The 25327-nt window shown below is 58.1% G+C and overlaps 3 protein-coding genes across 11 annotated transcripts in view; 2 read left to right on the top strand and 1 right to left on the bottom strand.

Moving 5' to 3' along the window:
• SLC66A2 (solute carrier family 66 member 2) overlaps positions 1–9459 on the top strand; it is a 44626-nt gene extending 35167 nt beyond the window's left edge. For 6 of the 7 annotated variants that reach the window (XM_025997786.2, XM_072758157.1, XM_025997787.2 and 3 more), the window contains one exon: positions 7780–9459. In XM_025997786.2, coding sequence (XP_025853571.2) covers positions 7780–7987 — 208 coding nt within the window. In that variant the 3' untranslated portion in view covers positions 7988–9459. Of the gene's footprint in view, positions 1–5915; positions 6940–7779 lie in introns of those variants that run through there. The other variant, XM_025997788.2, reaches the window with a different exon arrangement.
• A 655-nt stretch (positions 9460–10114) lies between these two features.
• KCNG2 (potassium voltage-gated channel modifier subfamily G member 2) lies at positions 10115–13294 on the bottom strand. Its single transcript, XM_072758158.1, has 2 exons — positions 11232–13294; positions 10115–10423 (listed from the first exon to the last, which is right to left on the bottom strand). Exon 1 carries the CDS (start codon positions 13292–13294, stop codon positions 13010–13012), a length of 285 nt encoding a protein of 94 aa, XP_072614259.1. The 3' UTR covers positions 10115–10423; positions 11232–13009.
• A 718-nt stretch (positions 13295–14012) lies between these two features.
• Positions 14013–24348, top strand: LOC112919345 (uncharacterized). Of its 3 annotated transcripts, none has more exons than XM_072758154.1 (3): positions 14013–20162; positions 20993–22276; positions 22546–24348. In XM_072758154.1, the coding sequence occupies exons 2-3, from the start codon at positions 21572–21574 to the stop codon at positions 23041–23043; spliced, it is 1203 nt and encodes a 400-aa protein (XP_072614255.1). In that variant the 5' UTR covers positions 14013–20162; positions 20993–21571; the 3' UTR covers positions 23044–24348. The 3 variants fall into 3 exon arrangements, with proteins under 3 accessions (XP_072614255.1, XP_072614254.1, XP_025853569.2); XM_072758153.1 differs by having other exon boundaries at positions 14013–21144; positions 21297–22276; XM_025997784.2 differs by having other exon boundaries at positions 14013–22276.
• Positions 24349–25327: the final 979 nt, after the last annotated feature.

The raw sequence follows: 25327 nt of genomic DNA, 5'->3' as shown, positions 1-25327 counted from the left end.
ATAACATTGTCTCAGTTTTTCAAGGCCAAACTTTTGTGATGGAAAAGGACTATCCAAGGGTCAGAGGCAGGCCAGAGCAGAGGCTGACAGTGACTATGGCTGGAGGCTCTGATCCACAGACACGAAGCCGAGTCCACAGATGTCTCTAGAAGGCAGAGATTCAAGCTGCTATTGCTGCTTTTTCTTTAAGATTTATTTACTTTAGAGAGAGAGCCAGTATGTGCAAGTGGTGTAGGGAAGGGCAGAGGGAGAGAAAATCTCAAGCAGACTCCCCACTGAGCACGGAGCCTTACACGGGTCTCGATCTCATAACCTAAGATCAGACCTGAGCTGAAATCAAAAGTTGGACGCTCAACTGACTGAACCATCCACGTGCCTCAAGATTCAAGCTTCTTAATATAGGCAATGACACAACAGCTTAATCCCCCAGCGCCACCAAGGGCAGGTTGCAGGGCACTCAAGAAATTACAAAAACAATTCCATTTATGGTTACATGAGAAGTATAAATACTTGAAATTAACCAAGGAGGTTAAAAGACTTGTACGACAAAAACTACAAAACCCTGCTGAGAGGAATGGAAGACCTGAGTAAATGGGAAAACATCCTGTGTTCACAACAGGAAGACTTGGTATTGCTAAAATGTCAGTACTACCCAAAGCAATCCCAGATTTTTTTTTAAAATTTATTTATGATAGTCACAGAGAGAGAGAAAGAGGCAGAGACATAGGCAGAGGGAGAAGCAGGCTCCATGCAGGGAGCCCAACGTGGGATTCGATCCCAGGTTTCCAGGATCGCGCCCTGGGCCAAAGGGAGGCGCTAAACTGCTGCACCACCCAGGGATCCTGCAATCCTAGCTTTGATGGAATCCCTTTCAAAATCCCAGTGAAGGACTCAGTGGTTGTCTCAGTGGTTGAGTGTCTATCTTCAGGTCTGGGTGTGATTCTGGGGTCCTGGGATCAAGTCCTACATCAGGTTTCCTGCAGGGATCCTGCTTCTCCCTCTACCTGTGTCTCTGCCCCTCTCTCTGTGTCTCTCATGAATAAATAAATAAAATCTTAAAAAAAAATCCCAGTGATTTCTTTTGCAGAAATAGAAAAACTAGTTCTAAAATTCATGTGGAATATTAAGGGACCCCAAATAGTTAAAACAATCTCAAAAAAGAGTAAAACTAGAGGACTCAGACTTTCAGATTTCAAGGATAACCGCAAAGGTATAGTAATCAAGACAGTGTGTCATTGGCATAAAGACATGGAATAGAGCAGAGAGCCCAGGAGTGACCCTTACACATAGGGTAAAATGATTTTCCACAAGGGCATTAAGACCATCCAGTGGAGAAAGGACAGTCTTCTCCACAAATGGAGCTGGGGCAATGGGACATCCACATGCGAAAGAATGGAGTTAGACCCTTACCTGGCATCCTAGATAAAAATTAACTCAAAATGGATCAAAAACCTAAGTGTAAGACCTAAGACAATAAAATTCCTAGAAGAAAAACTAAAAGCATCATGATGCTGGATTCGGCAGTGATTTCTTGGATATGACACCAAAGGCATGGGAAGAAACAAAGAAACAAAAACACATCGGATTTTATGAAATCAAAAGGTTTGATGCATCAAAAGACTATCCAAAGATTAAAAAGGCAACCTACAGAATGGGAGAAAATATATGCAAATCATCTATCCAATAAGGGATTAATATTGAGAATATAGAAAGAGCTGCTAAAAGTTGATAACAAAGAAACAACCCAATTAAAAATGAGCAAAAGACTGGAAAACTCTTTTTTCCAAGGCAGATATGCATGTGGTCAATAAGCATAAGACGCTTGGCCCCACTAATCAGGGAAATGCAGAGGAGACTTGCTGAGGCCCCACCTGGCCCCGGTAGGACAGGTAGGAGGCTGCCCTCAGACAGAAGAGCAGCCGGTGTCGGCAAGGGTGGTGAGTGCGGGAGCCCGTGCACGGCGGCAGTAAGGCTGGGCCATGCAGCTACTGTGGAGGAGAGTACCAAGCCACCTTAGAAATAAAAAACGGAGTCACCATGTGATCTGGCAGGTCTAGTCCTGAGCATCTGCCTGGGGTGTTGGAAGCGGGGCCTGAGATGACTGTGTACCCGTGCTCACGGCTGCATATCTCATGGCAGCTGACAACAAAAGAACCCGAGTGTCCATTGAGAGAGGGACCAGTGGATCTGCAAACTGCGATGCATGAATTGCAGCGTCACAATCTGTCAGAAACCTGTATTTGGTCCTTCAGGTGAGCTCGGCGGAGGCTTCAGGCGGGTGGGAGGGCAGCACCTGGAGCGGGTGCGAAGCTCCCCAGAGGCACCGTTACTGCTTCTGCGCGCCATTGGGTGGGTTTTCGAAGATCCATGGAGCTGTGCGACCACCACACCGTCCAACGTTACAACATTTCCATGACCCGGAAAGGAAACCTCGAACCTGCTGGTGATCCCTCTTCCTTTGCCCCCGGCCTCCCTCCCTTGGCAGCCCCTTCCCTGCGATCTCTAAGGGTGCTTCATAACCAGAGTCATGTTGTAAGATGTCTCTCGTGTCTCCTTTCACCCAGCGGTGTTCCCGAGCTCCTCTGTGTAGGCGCCGCAGTGCCTGTTGCTGAGACCTGTATTGTGTGTTTTTCAGCCAATAGACGCCTGGGTGTTAGGGATGCCGCTGCTGTGGGCATTCACATGCAAGTGTCCGCGTGGACCTGTGCTTTCATTTCTCCTGGAACATGCGAGTGGGGTGGTTGCCGGGTCAGATGGCAGCTTGTGTCTCCCTACTCAAGCTGCCGTGCTGGGTCCACAGTGGGTGTGAGGGTTCTAACCCTTGCCCGTCCTCACTGTCCTCCGTGGCCTGTTGATTAGAGCCGCCCTAGTGGGTGTCATGCGGATCTTGCTGAGTTTGGTGACATTTCCCTGATACTAATGATGTTGAGCATCTTCGCATGTGCTTGTTGGCCATCTGTGTACCTTCTCTGGGGAAATGTGTGCTCAGTCCTCTGCCCAGTTTTAAATTTGGTTGTTTATTTTTCTATTATTGATTTGTAGAGTTCTTTATATTCACTGGCGGCTAGAACCTTATCAGGTGTATGATTTCCAGTTTTTCTCTCCCATCCTGTGGGTTGTCTTTTCACTTTCCTGATATTACCCTTCTCAGCACAAAAATTTTAAATTTGCCCAAGTCCAGTGTATTTGTGTGTGGGTGTATTGCTTATGCTCTCATCCTACCCAAGGAACCACTGACTAACCCAAGATCACAAAAACCTACTCCTTTGGGTTGTGTTTTGGGTAGATTTTGAATCTTGGAGTGCTTTTGATGGGTGGAAGGGGGAGGGAGGTCTGGGTTGAGGCTGGAGGGAGCAGAGAGGGGCACTGGGGAGGCCGTGGGAGTTGGCCAGCCTGAGCTGGTGGGCACTGGAAGAGGCTGGGCAGGCTGGGAGCTTGGCCATTGTCTCTTGAGCACCAATTGGCTTTTGGACTTGACTCCAAACAGAGCAGGATGGGCTGAGAGGGATTTTTGGAATGGTTTGGGAGGAAGAATGAGCCAATAGTGAGGTAATGGGAGCCTGGGTTAAGATAGTGGAGGGGGCGGGGGGTCCGGGTGCAGGGGCCCCGCTGGAGTCAGGAGGGGAGAGGAATCCAGCCAGAGCAAGAAGGACACAACCTGGGGCCTGGGAGGTGACAGTCCAGGCTTCTGGCATCTATGGAACTCTGGCAGGTTGAGCCTGGTGCGTCCAAGGAGGCGGGGCTGCAGGACATCCCGGTGTGTATCAGTCGTAGCCCCACTTCTGGGGTTCATCCCTCGTGTGGTTTGGGTGATGGGAGTTCAGGGCTCAGGGCAGTACCGGGAGGCGCAGGGGTGGGCACCTCGGGGTCAGGGGGTGACCGAGAGCTTGTACCCCTGGGCCCGGGTTTCTGCACAAGGACAGTCCTTCTTGGGGTGTTTGTTTCCCGCAGGGGACCAGGCAGGGACAGCTTGGGCCCCTACCTAGGTGGGGCTGTCACGTTCCAGACCCTGAGCAGAAGCCAGCCCGACGGCCAAGGCTGGGTGAGGTGTCTACAGCCCAGAATGTTCCTCACATCAGGGGGAGCTCTCCCCATTGTGGGTGACCTCCCATCCGCAGTGGGGGGGGTGGTGTAAAGAGTGCAGCTGTGCATTTAGAGCTCAGAGGGGCTCCGGCAGGCCTGGGTGGGGAGTCCTGGGACTGGCCTGCCTGCCCCATGGGAAGTGTGCCACCTGCCTCTGGGACGTCCCGGCCACGTGGAGCCACCGTAAACAGCCTGGCCAGCTTTCCACAAGGTCAGGGGGCCGGGAGCTTTGCTCGGGACCAGCAGCCTGTCCCTGGGTCTGGCGTGAGGAGGGGGACATGGCTGGCGTCCCTCCCACTCAGGCTGCTCCCCCGTGGTTGCATCACCTGCCACCTGGGTCGCCGTGACTCGTTAGGTTTTATATGTTTTGAGGGAGTTGTTTCGCCTCCTGCCACCATTTATGCATCTCAGGGGGAGACTGTACCTTTTCTTGTCTTTGTGGCCATTTGCAGACGCCTGGCTGCTCTTGGAGCTTGTCCTGGGTGCGCTGGTTCTGTGGGGTCTGAGTGGGGCCTCCGCGGTGCAGGCAAGGCGGGCATCTCAGCCCCTCGTGCCCGGTGCCTGTGGCCTCCTGGGGGCGCAGACCTAACCCTGACCCTGACCCCTGCCTGACATGGCCATCCTCATGGGGCCCCTGGCTCTGCTATGTCCGTTGCCTTCCCCCCACTCCCCTCAATAGCTCAATTGTGCAGTAGCCAGAGCCCCTGCCCTGCAGCTCCAAGGGCACCACCTGCTGCTCCCTGCGCTCCTCTCCTGCCATCCAGCCCTGAGGTCCTGATGGCGCAGAGTCATCTGTGGGCTCAACCCTCCTGTGGCCCCTGAAGTCCTCACAAGGACGATAGGGGCAGAGGCACAGCCTTGGGAATGGGAGGGCTCTTTATTACCTCGGGTGACAAATCCTTGTCCAGGGTTGACCAGGTCAGATGTCAGTGGGGACCCATTGGGGAAAGGGGGCCACTGGGAAACACAGACCCCGACCACTGATCTCAGGTCTTTTCAGCAGAAGCCCATCTCTGCCCTCGAGTACAAGGCCTGGGCACAAGCCTGGGGGGCAGGTCAGGGGCAGGTTGGGGGCAGGTTAGGGCCAGGGCCAGGTGGGCAGGTCGGGGAAGTCGGGGGGCAGGTTGGGGGCAGGTCGGGGGCAGGTTGGGGGCAGGTCGTGGGAGGTCGGGGGCAGATTGGTGGCATGTTGGGGGAGGTTGGGGGGCAGGTTGTGGGAGGTCAGGGGCGGTCGGGGGGAGGTTGGGGGCAGGGAACCAGAGCCCCCTATGTGTGTGGCTGATACAGGTTGTCATGCCCTCCCTTCCCTGCCAGCCTCAGGCCCGTGCCCGGTGGGAAGACGAGCAGCCAAGGGAGCCCCCGCGGCTCTGAATGCGGGAGGGGGGTGAGGTCGGTGTTGGGTGTTGACGTTGTGGCTGATCTTTTACATCAGGGCCCCGTCCTGGTGGCCCCAGGTGGCCGGCAGGCACCCCCTACGAGGGCAGGTCCCCCTCCCCTGAGAGCCAAGGGAGCCCATGCCTCTACCCTCTCTGTGTGCCCACCCACCATGTGGACCTGAGGCCTGTTGACCATGGGGCATGCATGGCGGGGCTGCAACACGGGAGCTGTTGGTTCTCTAGCCACAGGCCATGGAGGAGAGTGTCCCCGAGGCAGCTCAGGGAGGTGGGGGTAGGACACACCTGGGGAGGGGCCCTGGAATGTCCTGACTGGCCCCTGGGTGTGGAGGGCTGGACGTGGGGGGGACCTGCCATGCACTGCCCACATGGCACGGGCCCTGGAAGCAGAGCTGAGCTCAGGTGCAGCTTGAACAGGACTGTGTCCGTTGTCATTAGGACGGAAGTTCTCGGCGGGGCCTCGTTCTGTAACGTGCACAGTGTCCAGGATACAAACCAAAATTACTCGAATGAGAACCAGGAAACCTGCACAGCTCTTGAGAAGGCAACCAGCAGACTCTGCAGTGGCTGCAAGGAACCCAGAGACGAGCAAGGGCTCTGGAAGTGAATGGAAGCTGGGCGTCTCCTCAGAGATGGCGCTAAGAACACCACTTGAGCATTTTCAATAAAAAAAATACAGTAAAGCCCAACAGAAATGTACTTGGGTGGGGTGCAGGAGGCAGGGGAAGATGCGTTTATGAAAATCATACATTCTCAACAACAGAGAAAAGTAGAGAAAGTACCCAAAATCTCACATTGATGTCATCTGAGTCTGGAGGAGAGAAGGGGTGGAGAGCAGACAAAAATAGCCAAAGAAACATCGAAAACTTTCCAAATTTGATGTTCAGTAAACTTACAGATTGGGCAAGTTCAGCAAATCCCAAACATGTATCCCGTCATAACCTGCTGAGCACCGATGTCACACATTGAACGCAGCCAGGAAAGCAGGATCTGTTTTGGATAATAAATCTGGATTTTTAAAATGCACAATTACCCACTAACTCAAAACAAAGGTCTTGAGGGCGGCCCAGGTGGCCCAGCAGTTTGGCATGGGATTGAGTCCCACATCGGGTTCCCTGCATGGAGCCTGCTTCTCCCTCTGCCTGTGTCTCTACCCCTCTCTCTGTGTGTCTCTCATGAATAAATAAATAAAATATTTAAAAAAACAAAAACCAAAAGTTCTGAAATGCTGTGAGCCAGAATCACAGCCTGGATACGGTGCACCAGTGGGCTTTTCTGGACATGACGTCCTGCTTGCAGACTGGCGGCGCGCAGCTGCCCAGGCCTTAGGTTTTAGCTCCCCGCCTCCTGTCTGGGTTCTGCATGGCCAGTTTGACTCCCAATGGGTGGAGGGCACGCAGAGCAGTGTTTGAGCCCCTGCCAGGGCCTTGGGCGGGGGTACAGGAGACAGGCTCCTCACTCTGGTCCTCGGGCCTAGGAACGAGAACCAGCCCAGGGCGGTGGGTGTGAGGATCCCCAGGGTGTGGGTGTCAGCCCCGCCGTCACCCTGCTCCTGCCTCCACCCAGGTGTTTGCAGTCAGTGTGCATCCTCTGTGTTGGGGGCTCCATCCCCTCCTTCTCGCTGAGTGCTGGTCAGTCACCTATGTGACCAGTGGACGTGGGTCTGCTGTGACTAGACAGCGGGGCTCAGGCCCCCTGGGTGGCAGCCGGGGTGCTGGGGCCTGCGTGCCCGGATGTGTGTGCATGGGTCATGGTGGTCCTCTCCTTACTCACAGAGGTTCCCTGTCCCCGCGGCGAATCTGGGATGTTGGGGGTGGGGGGTGGTTGGCATTGTGACCAGAGATGTAATCACCCTCCTGTGATCTTGTGAGCGAGGGGGTCCAGCCAGCAGGGATTCCCAAGGGCAGTGGCTCCCCTGGTTTTGTCCACTCCCTGTGGGTGCAGCCTGGGGACCCCAGGGCGGGAAGGCTTGGGGGAGAAGGGCTGCACACGGCCTGCCCGTCCCTGTGGCCAAGTGCTGCTTGCTGGCATCTGCAGGCTGTGGCTGCTGCCCCTGCCTGCTGGGCCCCCTGGAACACCTTGTCGGGGTGGTCATCCCCCTCCCATTGGGGGCCACGGGGAGTCTCCTGAGGGGTGGGTGCTTCTGAGGGCATATGGTCCCTGCCACCGTGTCAGCTGAGGGGCCTTGGTCCCCGTGACTGTGCACGCGGTGGCCTCGGGGCAGATGGGAAGGGTGCTGCGGGGTCCTGAGCCCCTGTTCTGTGTCCTGAGCACCCCTCACCCTTGGCTTGTGTCCCCACAGTATCAAGATGGTGCTCATGTGGACTAGCGGTGACACCTTCAAGACGGCCTACTTCTTGCTGAATGGCGCACCCCTCCAGTTCTCTGTGTGCGGCCTGCTACAGGTGCTGGTGGACCTGGCCATCCTGGGGCAGGCCTATGCCTTCGCCCGCCGCCCCCAGAAGCCGGCCCCCCATGTGGCACACCCAGCCAGTGCCAAGGCCCTCTGAGGCATCTGGGGAAGATGAGGATGTGTGTCTCTTGCAGGGGCGCCAGCCTGGCTGCTGGGATCCCGATTGGCCTCTGTGGGTCGGGGTGGGCTGCTGGGGGCCTGGTGCCGACGTCTGTGCTCGCTCACCCTAAGGACGAGTGGAGTGGGCTTCATACCCCATGGCTGGGCTGCAGCCGCTTCCCAGGTAATGGACAAGCAAGTGTGTCCTCCTTCCTCCCAAAACACGCCTGTCTGGAACTTGGAACATGCACATGGACCCAGGAAGAGGCAGACCTCAGGCTGCTGCTGGACAGAGGGCGCCAGGAATCCTCCACTGGGTCCCAGCCTGCCGGGGTTTGGGGATTGAAGGGCGGGGTCCCCGGGGCCTGCAGCCTGGGCGACCCTCAGCAGGGGTGGGGTTGGGGAGCAAGGAAGGTGGCACAGAGAACGTGGTCCTGCCCTCTGAATGGCCCAAACGGTGAGTGCCCTGGTGCCAGCGTGTAACCGAAGGTGATGGTGGCCGGGGCCTGCAGAGCATGGCTGGGGCTTTATATGCACCTGCTCCTTGTGGAAAGGATGTTGCGAGGACGCCCATTACAGGTGCTCTTGCTCCTCTGGCCGGACTTGGCCTCATCAGAGCTGCCTTCAGTGCAGCTGTCTCATGGGACTCAGGACATGGCCCCAGGTGGCAGTGGATCCAGGGCTGTGCAGGGCATCCTGAAGATGCTGGTGCAGACGCCACAGGTAGCAGGGGCAACCTGTGTCCATGCTCAGGGGGTTGGCACCAGAGCCCGGAGTTGCCCACGAGTCCTGGGGGTGCAGGGGCGGGTGGTCCACGTGTGCTCCCAGGAAAGCTGGGGGCCTGGGGTCAGGCCTGGGCAGATGATGCACCCCTGCCCCAGGGAGGGCCACATGTGTGGGCTGTCCCCCCTACATCCTGGGAATTGCTCGCACCTGCAGCATAGGGCCTTCCACACGCGTCTTCCAGGGCAGGCAGGGGCCTGCAGGTCAGGAGAGGGGACTGTGGGGCGGGTGTCCCCACGTGCCGAGCTCTCGGGCCTGGGTGACTGTCCAGGGTGGGGGCTGGGCAGGCATCTTCGGTCGCCCTGCATCCCCCTCCCCTCCAGTTTCTACATGAGCATCTCAGCTGTGCCCAATGGCCCCAGGCAAGCTCCCAGGCCGCCCACATCTGCGTGTTCTAGATGCTTCCATGTGGCCTCCTTTCTGTTGGGCAGAGGGGCAGCTCTGGCATGTTAGCACAGGCGGTGCCCAAGCTCAGTGGTGTCTGCCCTCAGCTGTGTGCTGCTCCTGAGTTTTCCTGTGGACTCTTGAGTGTCTGCGTGAGGGTCCTCGCTGTGACCTGGGCTATCAGAGGCTCTGAGCACGTTTGTCTCCTACACACGAAGGGGCTACAGCTGTGACCACGCACACCTGGCTGGGGAGACTGTGTCAGCACTGTGGCTTGAACACAATAAAGCCCTCATGGATCCAGTGTGGCCTTGTGAATGGGTAGGGACAGGGCCCTGGTCAGGGGGCCTTGTGTCCGGGCCTCCCTTCACTTGGGGCCCCCAAGGAACAGCAGGCGCCCCTCCTTGGGGTCAGCACTGCCCCAATGAGGCCCGGGCTGCCGTCTCCGCACTCCCTGGACAGACCAGCCCCTGGGAGGTGGGGCCTCCTGCTGGTGACTCTGGGCCTGTGGGGATCAAGCACCGAGTGCCCCTGGAGGCTGAGAAGTGTGTTGTTCAGAGAAAGGCCACGTGGCCTGTTGAGGACAAGGGGAGCTGACGCATCTGTGTTGCAAGTAGCGACGGCACGGTCTGTACTGAGCAGCTTTTTTTTCATGGAGACAGTTTACATGTGGGGGTGACATATCAACAATATGAAAAAGACACGGTGAAGAAACACCAAAGTCATATTTTAAGTTTTTGGCTGCGTCTCCATCCTCCCCCAGCACTGGCCCCAGAGCCGGTCCAGCCAGTGACGCCACATGGCCCTCAGGTGGTGCGCATCTCCCGCATGGGCCTTGTCCTGCCTTGTGTGGATTTTTACTTTCTTTCTGATATGTGAATTAAAATTAACTTTTAATTACGTTCATGCAGTAAAAGTTCCAGCAGTGAAATGAGAAACGCAAGTAGACAAAGATGCCTTTGTGAGCACATCCTGTTCTTTTAAAGATTTTATTTGTTCATGAGAGACCCAGAGAGAAAGGCAGAGACACAGGCAGAGGGAGAACCAGGCTCCCTGTGGGGATCCCAATGTGGGACTCGATCCCAGGACCCTGGGGTCACAGCCTGAGCTGACCCCTGAGCCCCCCTGGGCGCCCAGAGTGCATTTCGATTCTTCAGAACTTTCCTGTAGCCTGTGTTCTGAGGCTCTGCTGAGGAACAGGGAGGTGGAGTGGTGACACCTGTGCTCCCCGATGAGAGGGCCCGTGCCTGGATCTGCACACAGCAGCCTGTTGGGTGGCACCAGGCCCAGTAACTGCACGACAAGGGGGACGAGCCCTCCCTCCCCTGGGGCAGCCTCTGGGATGGGACTGAGTGGGGATAGCGCCCCGCCTGAGGGTGAGGGACCAGGTGCCGCCCGCCCCCGGACTGCCAGGAACCCAGAGCAGCTGGATGGCTGTGAACGTGGCCACAGCTCAAGCCGCAGAGAAGCCCTGTGCACACATGAGGCGGGGTGGGGGGTGCGCAGTTGATGTGGGGGAAGCCCAGACCCCTGCCAGGGTGGGATGGCGGTGGGGCCCCAGGCTCAGTGGTGGGGGGCCAAGATGGACAGCAGCCCTGAGGCCCAGGGGGTGCCTGCTGCCCCTGAGCATCGCAGGCCCAAGTCCTAATGCCCTCTGGAGCTCACGGGGCATGGTGGACCGAGGCCCACAGCTGTTGGAGCCCGTGTCCCCCCAGTGATGCCCTGGGCCGACTTGGGGGTTGCCGTGTCCTGTTCGCAGACCACATCCCCTGCCTCCCGCCCTGCTTCTGTGCATCAGCACCACACGCAGGCCTCCCTACCTGTCTTAGTACATCTTGTCAGCAGGGACCTGGCAAGTCCCTGGGCCCCTGACAAGACTGGGACAGTGAGGCCATCGCCCGAGGGGGCCCGGCCTGTGAGGGGGGCTGGTCTGTGTGCTTCCCCCCGTGGTGCATGTCCTGGTGCGTCCTGGAGGGCTCGTGGGCCTTGGGGGTCCTGGGCGGTGTCAGAGCCACTGCAGCCACAGTGAGGAGGGGCACAGGGACAGATTCCTTAGGCTGTCCCCCCACACTGACCTGCTCCTTGGAGGGACGCCCCGGGGTGTTCCTGGAGGTCTTCCTGGTGACACTCAGGAAATGCAGTTTGCCCTGGAGGGCATCAGCCCTGCCAGTTGAGGAGCAGGGGATCAGATGCCCTGAGTGTGGCCTCCGAGCGCAGCATCCCCTGGGCACCCTCATCCCGCCATGTCACCAGGTAGCAGGCATTGAGCAAGCCGCATGCCATCACTGCGGGAGCACGGTCACCATGGGGTGTATGGGTACCCGGGTCCACCCTGTGGGCTGGCAGCCGACCCAGCACATCAGAGGATGCGCCTCTAAGCCCTAAGTCCCATCTGCCTGGAGCCTGCACTCAGTGGCCCCGGCCCCCGGCCCTCTCTCCTGGCAGCTCCTCCTTTGGCCTTGGCTCCAGGTGGGGGTGCAGCAGGGAGCTGGGGACCTGCCCCAAGGGGTGCAGGAAGTGGGCTTCAAGGAGAAGCTGCAGGTGCTCCTGTGAGGCCAGGTCCCTCCAGGACAGAGTGAGGCTGCATCCCTTCCTGCTTCAGGTGATGTGAGCATCTGAGTGGGATCGATGGGGGGGGGGGCGGGGGGGGGGGACATGGCCTTCACCTCCCTGTGGTTCAGGGCCTCAGCCCTGATCTTGGTGAAGTCAGCTTCCCTGCTGTCCCTACAGACTTGAGGCGGAGCCCAGGTGCTCCAGCGCCTGCAGGGAGGAGGGAGAGGAGTGTGCGGCTGTGGAGCTGGGGCTTGGGGTTTGAATCCTGCCAGATCCAGCCCTGGGTCCTCAAGAACCCCTGCCCTGGGGGCACAGTGTGGGGATGGGGCTCTGCCGTGGGACTAGATACGGCGGGCCGTGCACGCAGGGCTTGGTGCAGGCAGACGTGTCCCACCGGGTCACCTGCCAAGTCCTCGTGAGCACGGGAAAGCCCTCCCAGCCTGGGGTGGACACTGGTGTGGCCCAAGGAACTTGGAGAGGCAGGGGAGTGGTGTGGTTTATCCGGCAACAGCGGCGTCCTAACAAAAGGCCTCGAGGCAAGGCCACCCCCAGCGCCGCCTCAGCCTCTCTGGCTCTGGCTTCGCCTGGGTGGGGGATGGCAGGGGGGTGCAGGGGGGGCTCTCTGGGGTGGTTCGGGCGCTTCTCCCTGCGGCCATGGCAGCAGTGTCTCCAGTGTCCTGGCTCCGCTCATTAGAATGAAAAAGTACAAAGTGAGGTGATTTGGGAAGTTCCTGCCATCTGGGCTTCGAGCAGGCTGCTGGCGCTTGGTGAGGACAGGCCTCCGGGAGCTGCATCGGGCTCCTGCCCCCCTCCCCTTCCCCTGGTGGAGGCGACCCCAGGGAAGGGCCCGAGGCCAGCTCGCACACCTTGGGCACACCTTGGGCTCCGCGGAGACGTTTTCAGGGGAGCACGAGTGAGGAGGCGTCCAGGAAAACCCCGGAGCTAGTGCAGGGGGCAGGTCAGAGGTCAGGGCCGCCCCCCCCAGCTGGGTGGCTGTGCTCACGTCCCCCTTGTCTCTGTCACGTGTTGAGGTGCCGGCGCCTGGGCCCGCCGTGGCCACGGAGGACGGCGGCTGAGGCTCCACTGGGGCCAGGTGTGGCCTGTGGCTTCCCCTACTCGCTGGGAGTTTCCGGGCAGAGTCGGATCCGAAGGGAAGTAGGAGAGAAGGGCATGGGGCTGACGGGCCGGGGAGCAGGGGTGCTTCTCACCCGCGCCCGGAGCCGGGCTGCGCTCGGGTCCGCCTGGGCTGGAGCCACGTGCAAAGGGTTCCAGAGGGGGCGGCGAGGCGAGGGCCGAGCTCCTACTGGTGGGGTGGCCTCTGCGCCGGGCCGCAGTCCTGTACACCCGGGGGCACGGGGACCCCGCCTTGACCCGCGCCGCCCGCCCGGCCAGCTGGCCCCGTGGCGGTGGCTGAGCGCGAGCTGTCCTCGCGCAGGGCTGGCGCGCGCTGCTGCTGCTCCTTGAGCTCGCAGTAGGAGCGCGAGGAGGTGTGGAAGATGGAGGTGACCGGGAAGGCCATGAGCAGGATGCCGCGGAGGATGCTGCTGAGCGCCACCACCTGCCCGGGCAGGCTGCGCGGCACCATGTCGCCGTAGCCCACGGTGGTCACGGCGATGACGGCCCACCAGTAGCTGGTCGGCTCGCTGGAGAGGTCGCGACGTGCGCCCAGCTCGCACTCAGCCGGGTGCAGGAGCGGCGCGAACAGCGCCACGGCCACGCACAGGAAGGGGAGCAGCAGGCCGGACTCGCGTGCAGCGGCGCACCGGGAGCCCGAGCGAGCGCAGCCCCAGCCAGTGGCGCGCCAGGCGCTGGACGTAGAGCACGCGCAGGGCCCTCAGCAGTGCCCGCAGCAGTGCCCCCAGCAGTGCCCGCAGCAGTGCCCCCAGCAGTGCCCCCAGCAGTGCCCGCAGCAGTGCCCCCAGCAGTGCCCCCAGCAGTGCCCGCAGCAGTGCCCCCAGCAGTGCCCCCAGCAGTGCCCGCAGCAGTGCCCCCAGCAGTGCCCCCAGCAGTACCCGCAGCAGTGCCCCCAGCAGTGCCCCCAGCAGGGCCCGCAGCAGGGCCCGCAGCAGCCGCAGCGCCAGCCCCTCGCGCTCCAGTAGGCCGCGCCCCCCGCTATGGCGCCCGCGCCCCCCGCCGCCAACCCCACGAGCAGGGCAGGATGGCCAGGATGTCGGTGATGTTGAGCGGCCCCCGCAGGAAGGCGCACTTGCTCTCCGCCTGCAGTGAGCGCAGCAGGAACTCGAAGGAGAACCAGGCCACGCACGCGGTCTCCAGCACCAAGAGGCCGCGGCAGTTGGGGGAACACTTGCCCTGCGGGGAGAGGGTGGGATGAGGTGGTGGGAGGAGAGGTCATGCCCCGGGGTCCTTCTCGACCCCGACCCCAGAGGGCGCACAGCTGCAGGGCCCAGTCCCCCTGCAAAAAGATCTCTGTAGTGGCTGGTGTCCCGCCTGGGAGCGCAGAGAAGCTCGGCTGACCCGTTCCCCAGCCCAACTGGAGAAAATCATAAAAAGTAACCATTAAAGCCTCTGGAAACAGGCCTAAGGGCAAGCAGCAAATGGAACATCTATTCAAGAAAATGTATGAAAATTCATTTAAAAAGGCCAGAGAAATACCCCCTCCCCACCCTTAGCTCAGCTTGGGAACACAGGCCTCCCTTCACCTCCCTGCACCCCCTCCTCCCTGGGACAGTGTGCTTGAAAAGGGGGGCACCTCCCGCCCAGTCCCCACCCAGGGGCACCTCCTTCCCCGTCCCCACCCCGGGGGCACTGGGATGGAGCTCTGCCCCGAGCTGCTCTAGGAACACCGAGCCCCCCGCCCTGTCCCTGGCTGGTGTGGGGAGAGGCCGGCCTGAGGACCCGGCCCACTGTTCAGCCCTCCGTCGCATGCCCCCCCACTCCCCTCAGAGAAGCCTGGCACCATCCCCATACCCAACTTAAGAGCCTAGCCCAGAGGTTTTGCCTGGGGCGCGGGGCGGGGGGCCAGGCCTCTAAAACAGCTCCTCATTTCTTGCTAAAGAAACTGACTTCGTTTGTAACGTGGCACAGAGGTCAGCCAGGAGGTATGTTCAAGGATCGGGGGTTGTAGTGAAGGAACACAGGAGCAGATTCACAGGAAGGGAGTTCACCCCGGGTGGTTGTGGGCAGACCCAAGCTGTGCCTCCTCGAGGGGTGGCATCTGTGTGCACACATGTTCATATGTGTATGTGTGCATGCGTGTGCATGTGTGTGGAGGGACAGGAAGACACTGCACTAAAACCATTGAACCAGTCACTAAAATAACAGTAGTGAGCCCTAAGTGAATAGAGGGACATTACTCAGGATTGCTACACTACACTGAAACGTCTAGTAGCCAACAAAACCCCACAGAGCAGCCAAAGAAACGGTGAGGTTTGATCCATACATGAGAAAAAAATCAGGCAATAGAAATGGCACCTGAGAGGACCAGGTGTCAGACTTTTGAGAAGCACCATCTGTGTTCACGGACCAGAGGAAGATCCAAGGAGGAAGGGGATGTGTGATGACATCCACTGCATCAAGGGAGATTATTAATAAAGAGAAAACGTTTAAAACAGCCACATGGAAGTTTTGGAGCTGAAAAGCACAAGAACAAATACATTCACTGGAGGAGCTGCAGAGTGGCTCGGAACTGTCCAAGGAACGAACTGTGACCTGTCATGCTGAGACAAGGGACTTGTGCATTTGTCTCAGAACCCCAAGCCAGGGGTTCTGAAGACAAATGGAGGCATGTGCACAGCACGCCAGCGCCAGAGGACAGAGAAGGGATGGATGAAAGCTCACCAGATATCCAGAGGCACTTAGATAACCCGCACATCTGGGGAGCTTGGTACACTCCAGGCGGGTCCTGGTCCCGCCCCATCTGGCCTGCGGCGCTGAGCTCCCGCGTCCCCCCAACGTCGGCAGTGAGAGGACTGGGACCCTTCCACTGTCCCCCACTGGCTCATGTCCCCCGAAGCTCTGGGGGTAGAACCTCATGCCCGAGCCCTCCCTGGGGTGGGGCCAGCAGCCATGAGTCTGCATCCTCCACAGATGTTAGCTCTGGGAGGACTGGCAGTGTTGTCACTGACCGCACACATGTCATAGCAGTGACCCTGGCATCCTGAGGGCATGGCGGGGGGTGGGCTCCCAGGGCTTGTTTACCCAGAGCCGGGCCCTGATTGGTCCCGAGGCCTCTGGGACCCCAGGACAGACAGGTTCCCCCGACCTCTCGGGGTTTGCCCGCCTGTAGTTGCCCAGTGCTCAGGTGACATGGGTACTCAGTGAGTCCAGCCCCTCAGTGACCAGCCGTTGGCCTGAGACCTCTGCTTTGGGCAGGTGCTTGCCCGGTCGCAGGTGCAGGGATGCAGCTTGGCAGTTTCTGCCCCATCGGAGGCAGTGCTGCTCCAGCTCCGGGGTGGGTCCCCCTGGTCGAGGGTCTTCCCAACGGGCTTCTTTGCAGGGTGGGCGGTGTTTGAGCCATGCAGGGCTCCCCAGGCATCACTGGCCTTCCTGGCCCGGAGAGGACAGCTGGCTCCTTGCAGGTCCCAGGTATGCGACTGTTCCAGAAACTCCTGTGGCTTCTGTGCCCTTGATTTACAGATAAGCGGGGTGACAGCCTGACCGGGGGGCCTGGGGTCTCTGTGGGCAGTGCAGCCCGTCCTGGGGTCGCCAGCATGTCCAGTCTGTGCCCGTGTCCCTCTGTCCTGAGTGGGGTGGCACAGTGGGCTCTGACGTCTCCTCAGGACGAGGGGCTGCTATGTGCGCAGCACCCCAGACTCCTGCACCACTTAGGCCCTTGGGGTGCCCTGGGTGCCCCTGCCTGCTCCCAGCTGCCAGCCTCACCCCCAGACCCAGGTTCCCCGGGGACACTACCTTCAGCTCCGGGGGTGGGGTGGGCACTGGCCGCGCTCCCCTCGCAGAGGGTGTTGTGGGGGCCACCTGGCTCTGTTCACCCCAGACCCTCACAGGACAGCCCTGAGGGGCGAGGCCCAGTGGGAGGACAGTCCACAGCCTGGGAGAAAGGCAACTAGGGGCAGAGGTGCATCAAGGGCATCTGCCACTCATCCTTCTGGAAGGTTCCATAGGACCAAGGCCAGCTTCCAGGCTGACAGACCCAGGCCTGCTGGTCCCATGTCATCCATCCAATCTCCCCAGGGCTGTGTCCATGCCCACGGGAGCTCACGGCACTAGGGCTTCAAGGGGGACCCCACCCCCAGCTTGTCTAGGTCGGGGTCGCACTGCTAGGCTGGTGGCTCTGGGTCCACTCCTGGGCCTCGGTGAACCTGGGGACTCGCTGCTTGTCCACCCCAAGGGCACATCCCCCGTGTTGAATCTGGCTGAAGCTAAGTCAGACTCTGGGCAGTTACAGGACTCTCCAGGCCAGGGCCTGATGCACTGTGTATTCCTGAGCACCTCGGCACTGGCGCCTGACTGGATGGAGAGCCTCAGGACATGGATGGGGGGCTGGACAGACAGCCTCAGGACAGGGACGCCTGGCTGGACGGAGAGCCTCAGGACGTGGACGCCAGGCATCAGGTGTAAGAAGCCAGGAGACAGGATTCGGGTGGAAAAGCCCAGCCACAGGCCTTCTGTCGGGAGGCAGCTGGGACCCAGGCTCAGGACGGGGAGGGGGTTTGGGGGAGGGCACCAGGGCCTGGCCTCCCTCGCCTGCCAGAGTCTGAGGACCACAGCACAGGGGTGTTTGGTGTCCATGCTGCACCCCCAGCCGCCCCCTAGGCCACTGTGGCCCTGAGACCCTGCCCTGCTGTTGGTCCCATGCAGCCGTGAGTATCCCCAGGTGGGCTCGACCATGTGCAGGAGGGATGGAGACCCCGGCCCCCTGGGGACGGCTGCCCGCACCCGAGCATGAGCAGGGACCCTGTAGGCTCACTCGAACCATCCCCACCCCCACTCCCCGCCTCCATCCTTCATCATGATCTGACACGTCTGGGCTGTTTGGTCTAAAGTGGTCAGAAATAAGCCTCCGCCCAGCCCGGCTCACCGAGCATGGAGGGTGGCCCTCGCTATCTGCTCTTCTGCCTCCTGCTGGCATCCTCTCACATGTCACCCGGGGGGTTTGGAGATGGAAACATTAGCCTGAGGGGACAGTCCCAGCCCAGACAGAGGCCACGGGCCAACGGGATGGTTGGAACAGTACAGAGTGGATGTCCCTACGGAAATGGCCGAGAGCTGCGGGCTCATGCTGCCCTGGTGGTCAAGGCTGGTGCCGGCCACTGCTGCCAAGACTGGCCCCGGGGATGGCCCAGACAACGGGGAGGTGGCATCCAGGCCGCGAGTGCCCCCCCCCTCAGGGGTCAGGAGAGCAAACCATGGAGGAGACCTGGCCTCCAGGCCCAGAGCAATGTGAGCCTGGGGCCCCAGGTCAGGGCAAGGATGCTGGACCCACGTCCAGAAAGCCTGGGGGCAGTGGATACTGGCGGGAGGCTGGAGGAGGTTCCTAAAAGGTTTCCCCAAGTGTCCACACAGCCTGTGGAAGAGCTTCCACAGAGGGGGGGTAGGCCCAGTGGGAGGAGGAGGGCCTGGGACAGCGGCTTGGAGGCCATGGCCGAGGAGCCTGAGTGGGTCGGGATGGCCTGAGTCTGGGCCGAAGGTGAGCAGGTGTCCAGCCAGGGTGCGTGGCCCCTGCCTCCATAGCCCTGCAGGCAAAGCCTCCTCTTCCCTCCAGCCGGCAGCCCAGACGCTGCCCTCACCTACCTCTCCTCCGGACACAAGCTAGACCTCCCATGGGGTCCCTCAGGCGAACTTCCCCTCCTGCTGGAGGCCACGGCCTGCCCTTCCCCATTGACCCCTGGGGCTAGTGTCAACCTTGAAGCCTGCCTGGTGCCAGCGGGGACTGGAAGTTGCACAGCAGGTGTCCAAGAACTTAGGCTGAAGGTCTGTCCCCAGCCTGTCGTGTTTCTGGAACAGGAAATGGGTGCCTTCGATCACTCGGGGCCCAGGAACCAGAGATCAGCCCCAAAGAAAGCAGGCTGGTCACCGAACCGTGGCCGCACTACAGACACACTTGTGGGGACACGGGGCAGTCGCTGCCGGGCCTGCAGCCTCTGCCCCCGGGCGTTGCAGTGCTGCTAAGCTGACTACCGGGTTTGGAGCATGGCCTCAAACCCCAGGTGGGTGTCACCATCTGCTGTTAACAAAAAACAAGCAAAAAACCAACCAACCAACCAACCAAAGTGCTGGGAATATTCTGCACGTATCGTGTTGGGTGTGTCTAGGGCTTTCCTGGGAAGGGAATCACGGGCTCATCAAGAACATTTCCTCATTTGTCAGGATTGCAGAGCTGTCCCTAAGTCGCTCTGCAAATGTAACCCCCGCCCCACCAGGCCCAGGATCTGGAGGCCTTGGGTGGGTCCAGGCAGGTCCCAGGTCACTGGGCAGAGGATCTATGTGACCAATTCTCACAAGTATGTTGTAAATGCCTGTGAAGTGCATGTCCACCTTGACCTGGAAGCTCTGGTCTGGGGAACGGTGGATTCCCATCACACTGTGCTGTGACTCTCGGTGTCCACCTTGACCTGCACACTCACTGCACACCTGTCCACCCAATGACCAGGGCACCATGGCCCCCTTACAGCCAGACCGTCTCCACCTGGCCCCCAGCGATTGTGACCCCTTGCCTCTTCCACATCTCACCAGTGGGAGGACATCGGATTTAGCCTTTTGCATCTGCCCTTCCGGCCCCGTGTGCTGTGAGGCTCAGGGACGGGGCATCTGCGGTTTGTCCCTGATCTCCAGGTAGCTTGCTGCATGTATGCATCTGCTCCGTCACCAGCTTGTGTACACTTGTTCCCAGTTAGGGGCTGTTTCAGGTCAGCCACATGCTCGTCCACATGGGATCTGTGACAGACGCGCACTGTCACCTCTCCCGGGGAAGACCTGGGGTGCACGAGTGTGCTCACTCAGGAGTTCTGCAGGCTTTTTCGCGGCTTTGTGGGCATTTAAAAAACACATACAGTTTTCTTTCTTTCCAGTTGTAGCCTGTTCCTTCCGTCTGCGCACCACTGCCTGCCCAGGACTCCTGCTTTCCTCGTCAGCTTTGCTCCACTCCTGGGGGAAGTGTTCAGTGTCTCCTCTGTCTTCATATGGCATCAGCTGGAAGTCTCTAAAATATGTGTCCTCTACCAGGTTAAGGAAATCCCCTTCTGTTTCTAGATTGGGGGAAGTTTTTATTGGAATCAAAATGGATGTTGAATTTTGTCAAACGCTTTTTCTACATCTATTGAGATGACCAGATGGCTTTTCTTCTTCAGTGTGTGTTTTTAAAGAGTTTATTGATTTACTTGAGAGAGAGAGAGCGGGAGTGCGAGCATGGGCGGGTGGGGGGCAGAGAGCAGCAGCCTCCCCAGGAGCAGGGAGCCCAACGTGGGACCTGATCCCAGGCCTCCGGGACCATGACCCGAGCTGAAGGCGGACGCTCTACCCGCAGAGCTGCACAGGTACCCCTCCTCTTCAGTGAGTTAATATAATAGATTATACGGTGATTTTCAGATGCTGAGCTGGGAACTCATCCTGGTCGTGAGGTGTTACTCGTTTTATAAGTTACAGGACTTGATTTACTGATGTTTGTTGAGGAATTTTGCATCTATGTTCGCGAGATGTTGGCTTGCGTTTTACCTTTTCTTGCAACGTCCTTGGTTTGGTACAAGGACAGTACTGGTCTCACAGGGCAACTTGGGAGTGCTCCCTCCTCTTGTATTTTCTGAAAGATATTGTGCAGAACTGATGATATTACTTCTCTAAAGTTTTGGTACAATTTACCAAAGCAACCACCCAAGACTGGGGTTTTCTTTTTGAAAGGTTTCAAAGTATCAATTAAATTTCTATAGCTAAAAAATAAATAAATAAATAAATAAAAAATTCTGTAGCTAGCATAGGATTATTCAGATTATCCACTTTTTTTTCCTTTTGAGAGGGAGGGGGGTGGTGGGCTGAGTGGGGAGCCTGACGGGGGAGCTCAATCTCATGACCCGAGGTCATGACCCAAGCAGAAATTGAGAACCAGACGCTCACCCAACGGAGCCACCCAGGTGCCCCTGGATTATTCACTTCTTGGGTGAGTTTTGGTGATTGAGCATGTTTTCAATTTAAATTTTTGTTTTACAAAACTAATACATGCATATAATTTTTAAAAACCTACCTGGATTAATACTAACAGGGTTATAGGAAAAAAAAGAATATTCTCACCCCAACTCTTATGTCCTGGAGTCAATAATCTTCAATTTGAATTGGTTATTCTGACAGTTCTTTCCGTACTTTCAAATAACAGGTCTATCTGGCCGTTCCCAGGCACACGAGCCTTGTCCACTTCTGCTGACTTTGTGTTAGGATCTGGTCTCCTTACACCTGCCGCTGCTGCCCCTCACCATCCTCACACCCACGGTCCCCTTCCTCCAAAAATAGCCATGTCGCCTGTTGGGGGTAAGAGCAGTAACTACTAAGATAATGTACACATGTCACTACTGGCCTGGGGCATAGTCTATTATTACATCTTTCTCCCTCATAAGATGTTTTTCCTGAGGTTTTGTGTCCTCACCCCAACATCGCTTAAGGGCTTCTGTTACGAATTCCAGATGTGCACACGTCATGGTGCCGGTGGGTTCCATCCGCCCCCAGCCCACCTCTGCGGGCACATACACTCTGCTGCTGAAGGCCACCATCCGTAGCGTCCCCGCCGCTGTGCCCAACTTGAACAGGTGTCTCTCGCCACCATGGTTTACTCCCACCTTCTGTTGAGGCGTATCTTTTGGGAGCCTCCTAAGCATGGGTGCTGGGAGGCAAAGTTTAGAGCCTCCGCGTGTTTGCAGAGCCTTAGTTCCGTCCTCACCCTTGATTGCTATGACGGCTGATGGTGAGCAGAGCAGTTCCCCCGCGGAACCTCGAGCTGTTCCCCATGATGTCCAAGCTTTCCACGCAGCTGCAGAGGTTTAACATTCACACGGAAAACTGCCCCCGTCATGTCAGCACTTTGCACATGGAGCAGATCCACCAGGGGGCGCAGAGATGGGAGCCAGAGCAGCGCTGCGGGGTCCAGTGCCCGGTGATCATGCTCCGAGCACACGCAACCCGGTCTCCCCGCCCCGCCACTGTGAGGCTGTGGGGCACAGTCTCCCGCAGCAGAGGTCGCGTGTGGCGCTGCCCGGGCCTTGTTCTCACTGACAGCATCCACCAGTTGGTGGCCTGGCCACGGAGCTCCGCCGATCCCATCACACTGTGCTGTGACTCTCGGTGGACGAACCAGCGTGTCCGCGGCGGGGTGAAGGCCGCAGGACGGGACTGGCTCCTCCTCGAGCCACAGAGTAAGGGCCCCCAGGCGCCACAGCCTGAATGCCGTCACCTGCACGCAGGAGGGCCCCCTCCAAGACTTCCCCCGGCGTCACCTGGTGCCGATTCAAGTCCTACAGCGGGCCGTGTCCCTTTGCTGACCCTGTGGTTTTTGGACGCTGCCGCCCGGCTCGTCATTCACAGACCTTGTGCCACTGGCAGACCCGGGCAGCCAAGCCGCGTCCGAAGCTGTGTGTTCCCCGCCTTCACGGACCACACACCACAAAGGGTAGGTCCTCCTTGTTGACTCACTCGTTTGTGAAGGACTCTGAGCAGATTTTCTTTTTAGCCTCCTGAGGGAAAATATTTATTAACTCATTTCACTATGAATTTACACAATCCAGCTTTGACCTGAATTGAGATTTATTCTTCCCAATTATCTATGGAAAAAGGCTTTTGTGCAAATAGAAGAGTAGGAGAATATCACACGTACTTAGCAGAACAGATTGTTCAACATAGAGTCGTTTTCGTGGGAATAATGAAACGTGCTCGTTTCAGGTCGTCTCCACTGAAGCATGGGGTCGATTCACGTTCTGTGGGGTCTTCGTGAGGAGAGAAAGTCTCCACAGCCTGGTCTTGCAGAGGTCCGACCCCACAGCTGCTGGTTTCCTCTTTGAGCAGTGTCCTGGGCGGGCTCCACCCAGGAAGGGTCTCCACACAAACCAGAAGAGACCCAGGCCCACAGCACCTCATGGTTTGTGTGCTGAGAGGGGAGTGAGAGAGTGTCACAGCTGCACACATGCCTGTACCCTGGACATCCGTTCACTTGCTCACCCCGCGCTGTGGGGGTGTGTGTGGGGTGCAGCTGGGTCCCCGGTGTCCTTGTGGAATGTGAGCGGCGGCAGCCATGTGCACATGCACAACACGATCTGCAGCCACTGCCCTTCATTTGGTTCGCTAGTTTTAGTGGTTGCTCCTGAGGGACCTTCATGGCCCCTTGCTCTTTGCTGGAAGGGACTCTGCCCAGGAAGTCGAGCTCAGGCCTGGGTGCACTAGAGCTTTTCACGATGTCACTCTGGCTGGGCCCTGACACTGGGGCAACAAGCTCCTACCCCCGTGAGAAACGCCTGGGGGGCCGCTAGGGCCAGGACGGCCGGAGGTCTGCAGCCCCTTGGCCCGAATGCAGGTGCCCCATGGACGCCTCCGGTGACCCAGGCTTGTGCCGACCTCAGAACCACTGGTCAGGAAGCGGCGGCCTCGAGGCACTGGGTTTGGTGGAGTTTGTCACACAGGAAGACAGTTGGTGTTGGGGTGCGTGCTTCTCATTCAGTTCGTCCCGTGTTCTCCGGAATTTATGAACTAGTATTCTGTCTGCATTTCTCTAGATTTTTGAGGTTATTTTGTTAGGTTCTTTTTTTTTTTTTAAGATTTTATTTATTTATTCATGAGAGACAGAAAGAGGCAGAGACACAGGCAGAGGGAGAAGCAGGCTCCATGCAGGGAGCCCAATGCGGGACTCGATCCCAGAACCCCGGGGATCATGCCCTGAGCCAAAGGCAGATGCTCAACCACTGAGTCACCCAGGGTACCCACCCTTTTTAAAGATATTTTGTTAGGTTCTAATATTTTATTGAGAGCATAATAAATGTATATATTAACCTGGGGAGTGATTTTCTCATTCAAGAACATGATGTGTCTGTCTCTCCTTATTTACCCATTTTTATGTCTCTTAGTAGAGTTAACGTTGCTGCTTCTTTTATTGGCATCGAACCTTTCTTGCTAAGATTATTCCTAGTGAGTTCATGTTTTGTTGTTACAGTGACCAGAATAGATGTTCCACTAACTTTTCTATTACTGATGATATATGGAAAAGTGACTGAACTTTGCATATTTATTTTGAAGCCAGCTTCCTTAACAAACTCATTTATTTATAATAACTATTCAGCTAATTCTCTTGGATTTTCATTTGACCTGCAAAGAATGCAGCAAATTCGAAAAGCCTCCCACTTGGTGATGGCGAGGGCTGCAGGGCCTAGTGGATGCATGCGCATCACTGACATGTGCGGCCTGCATGGCGGTGCATAGGGTGCATGAGGAATGGGCCGCACGGAGGTGTGGGAAGTGGACCTGCTAACCCCCCGTCCAGGTATCCCGAAGTGCGCAAGGTCTCAGGGCCGTGCCTCTGTTTCCACAGGGCTCTGTCTACCATCTTTGTGAATCCTTTAATCGCTTAGAACTTCATGGGCCAAAAGAACATTTATGTTTATTTTACCATTCATATTTTATGTTTTTTAGATGAAGAGCTTGATTATGCCAGTTTTACTAAAGGCTTATTAGAAATAAATGCTATATTTTGAAAAACGTTTCTGTGGTTTTTCTTGTCTTTGGTAATGAGATGCAGAACAGAATCCCCACCTGTCAGCCTGGGGTTGGGGGAGGGACAGGTCACAGATGAGGGTCAGGGGGTGGGGCAGAACCCACAGGTGGTTACACGGAGCTGCAGGAGCAAAGCTGGGAGTAAAGCTGGAAACAAATGGAGCAGAGGGCCTGGACTTGCCCCTAACGTGTGAGCCCTGTAAGGAGCTGGTCCCGGGGCCACCATCAGACGTCGGCCAGGCCAGGCCGCCTCCCCAGCACGTGTGACCCCGGGTGCCCTTGGGAGGCTGAGACCGGAGAACATGTTCTGCAATGGCCTGGCCCACGGCTGGCGGTTACACCTGCATCACCCACGGCCGTGTCTTCCCTTGCACTAAGCCCCCTCCCAGATGCTGAGGCTGCTCCCTGGGCAGGACCCTGCCCTCTGCCTTCACTGACACCTGCTGTACTGTCATCACTCACAGCTGTCCAAACAGACGCTAGGACTTGGTACCACAAGGACCCACCATGGGCTGTTCTCGCTGCCCATGCAAGGTGAGGAGACAAATGGCTCCTCCTGGGACGTGCTGCCATATGCTGTGCTGCAGGCGGCTCCCGATGCCCATGGTGATAAGATAGGTGCAGAGGCTGCAGATGGAGGGGCTTGCACAGAGGAGGCCTGGAGGTGGGAGGCAGAGCCCCTGGAGAGGCCACCCGGGGGCTGGGATGATGGGAGCAAAGGATGGGACAGAGGGGCAGGGGAGGCGGCTGCGGGGGAGGCCAAGGAGGGCCAGCAGGTGGAATATGCAGGGGCACGGGGAAGACGCAGGGGGCAGGGGGAGGGCCCTAATGCGGCAGGTTGGCTGCGGGTCCCCTCCTGAGGAGTCTGTGACTGTACTGGGAAAAGGTGCAAGGAGGGAACAAGCACAGCTGCTCAGATGTTGTTGCCATGTCCAGGGCCTAGGCGCTGCCTTCCAACATCATG

Source organism: Vulpes vulpes, chromosome 5, assembly GCF_048418805.1.
Source record: "Vulpes vulpes isolate BD-2025 chromosome 5, VulVul3, whole genome shotgun sequence".
NCBI lineage: Eukaryota > Metazoa > Chordata > Mammalia > Carnivora > Canidae > Vulpes > Vulpes vulpes.
The sequence above is the reverse complement of the archived record's forward strand: the minus strand, read 5'-3'. Positions and strand labels throughout refer to the sequence as shown.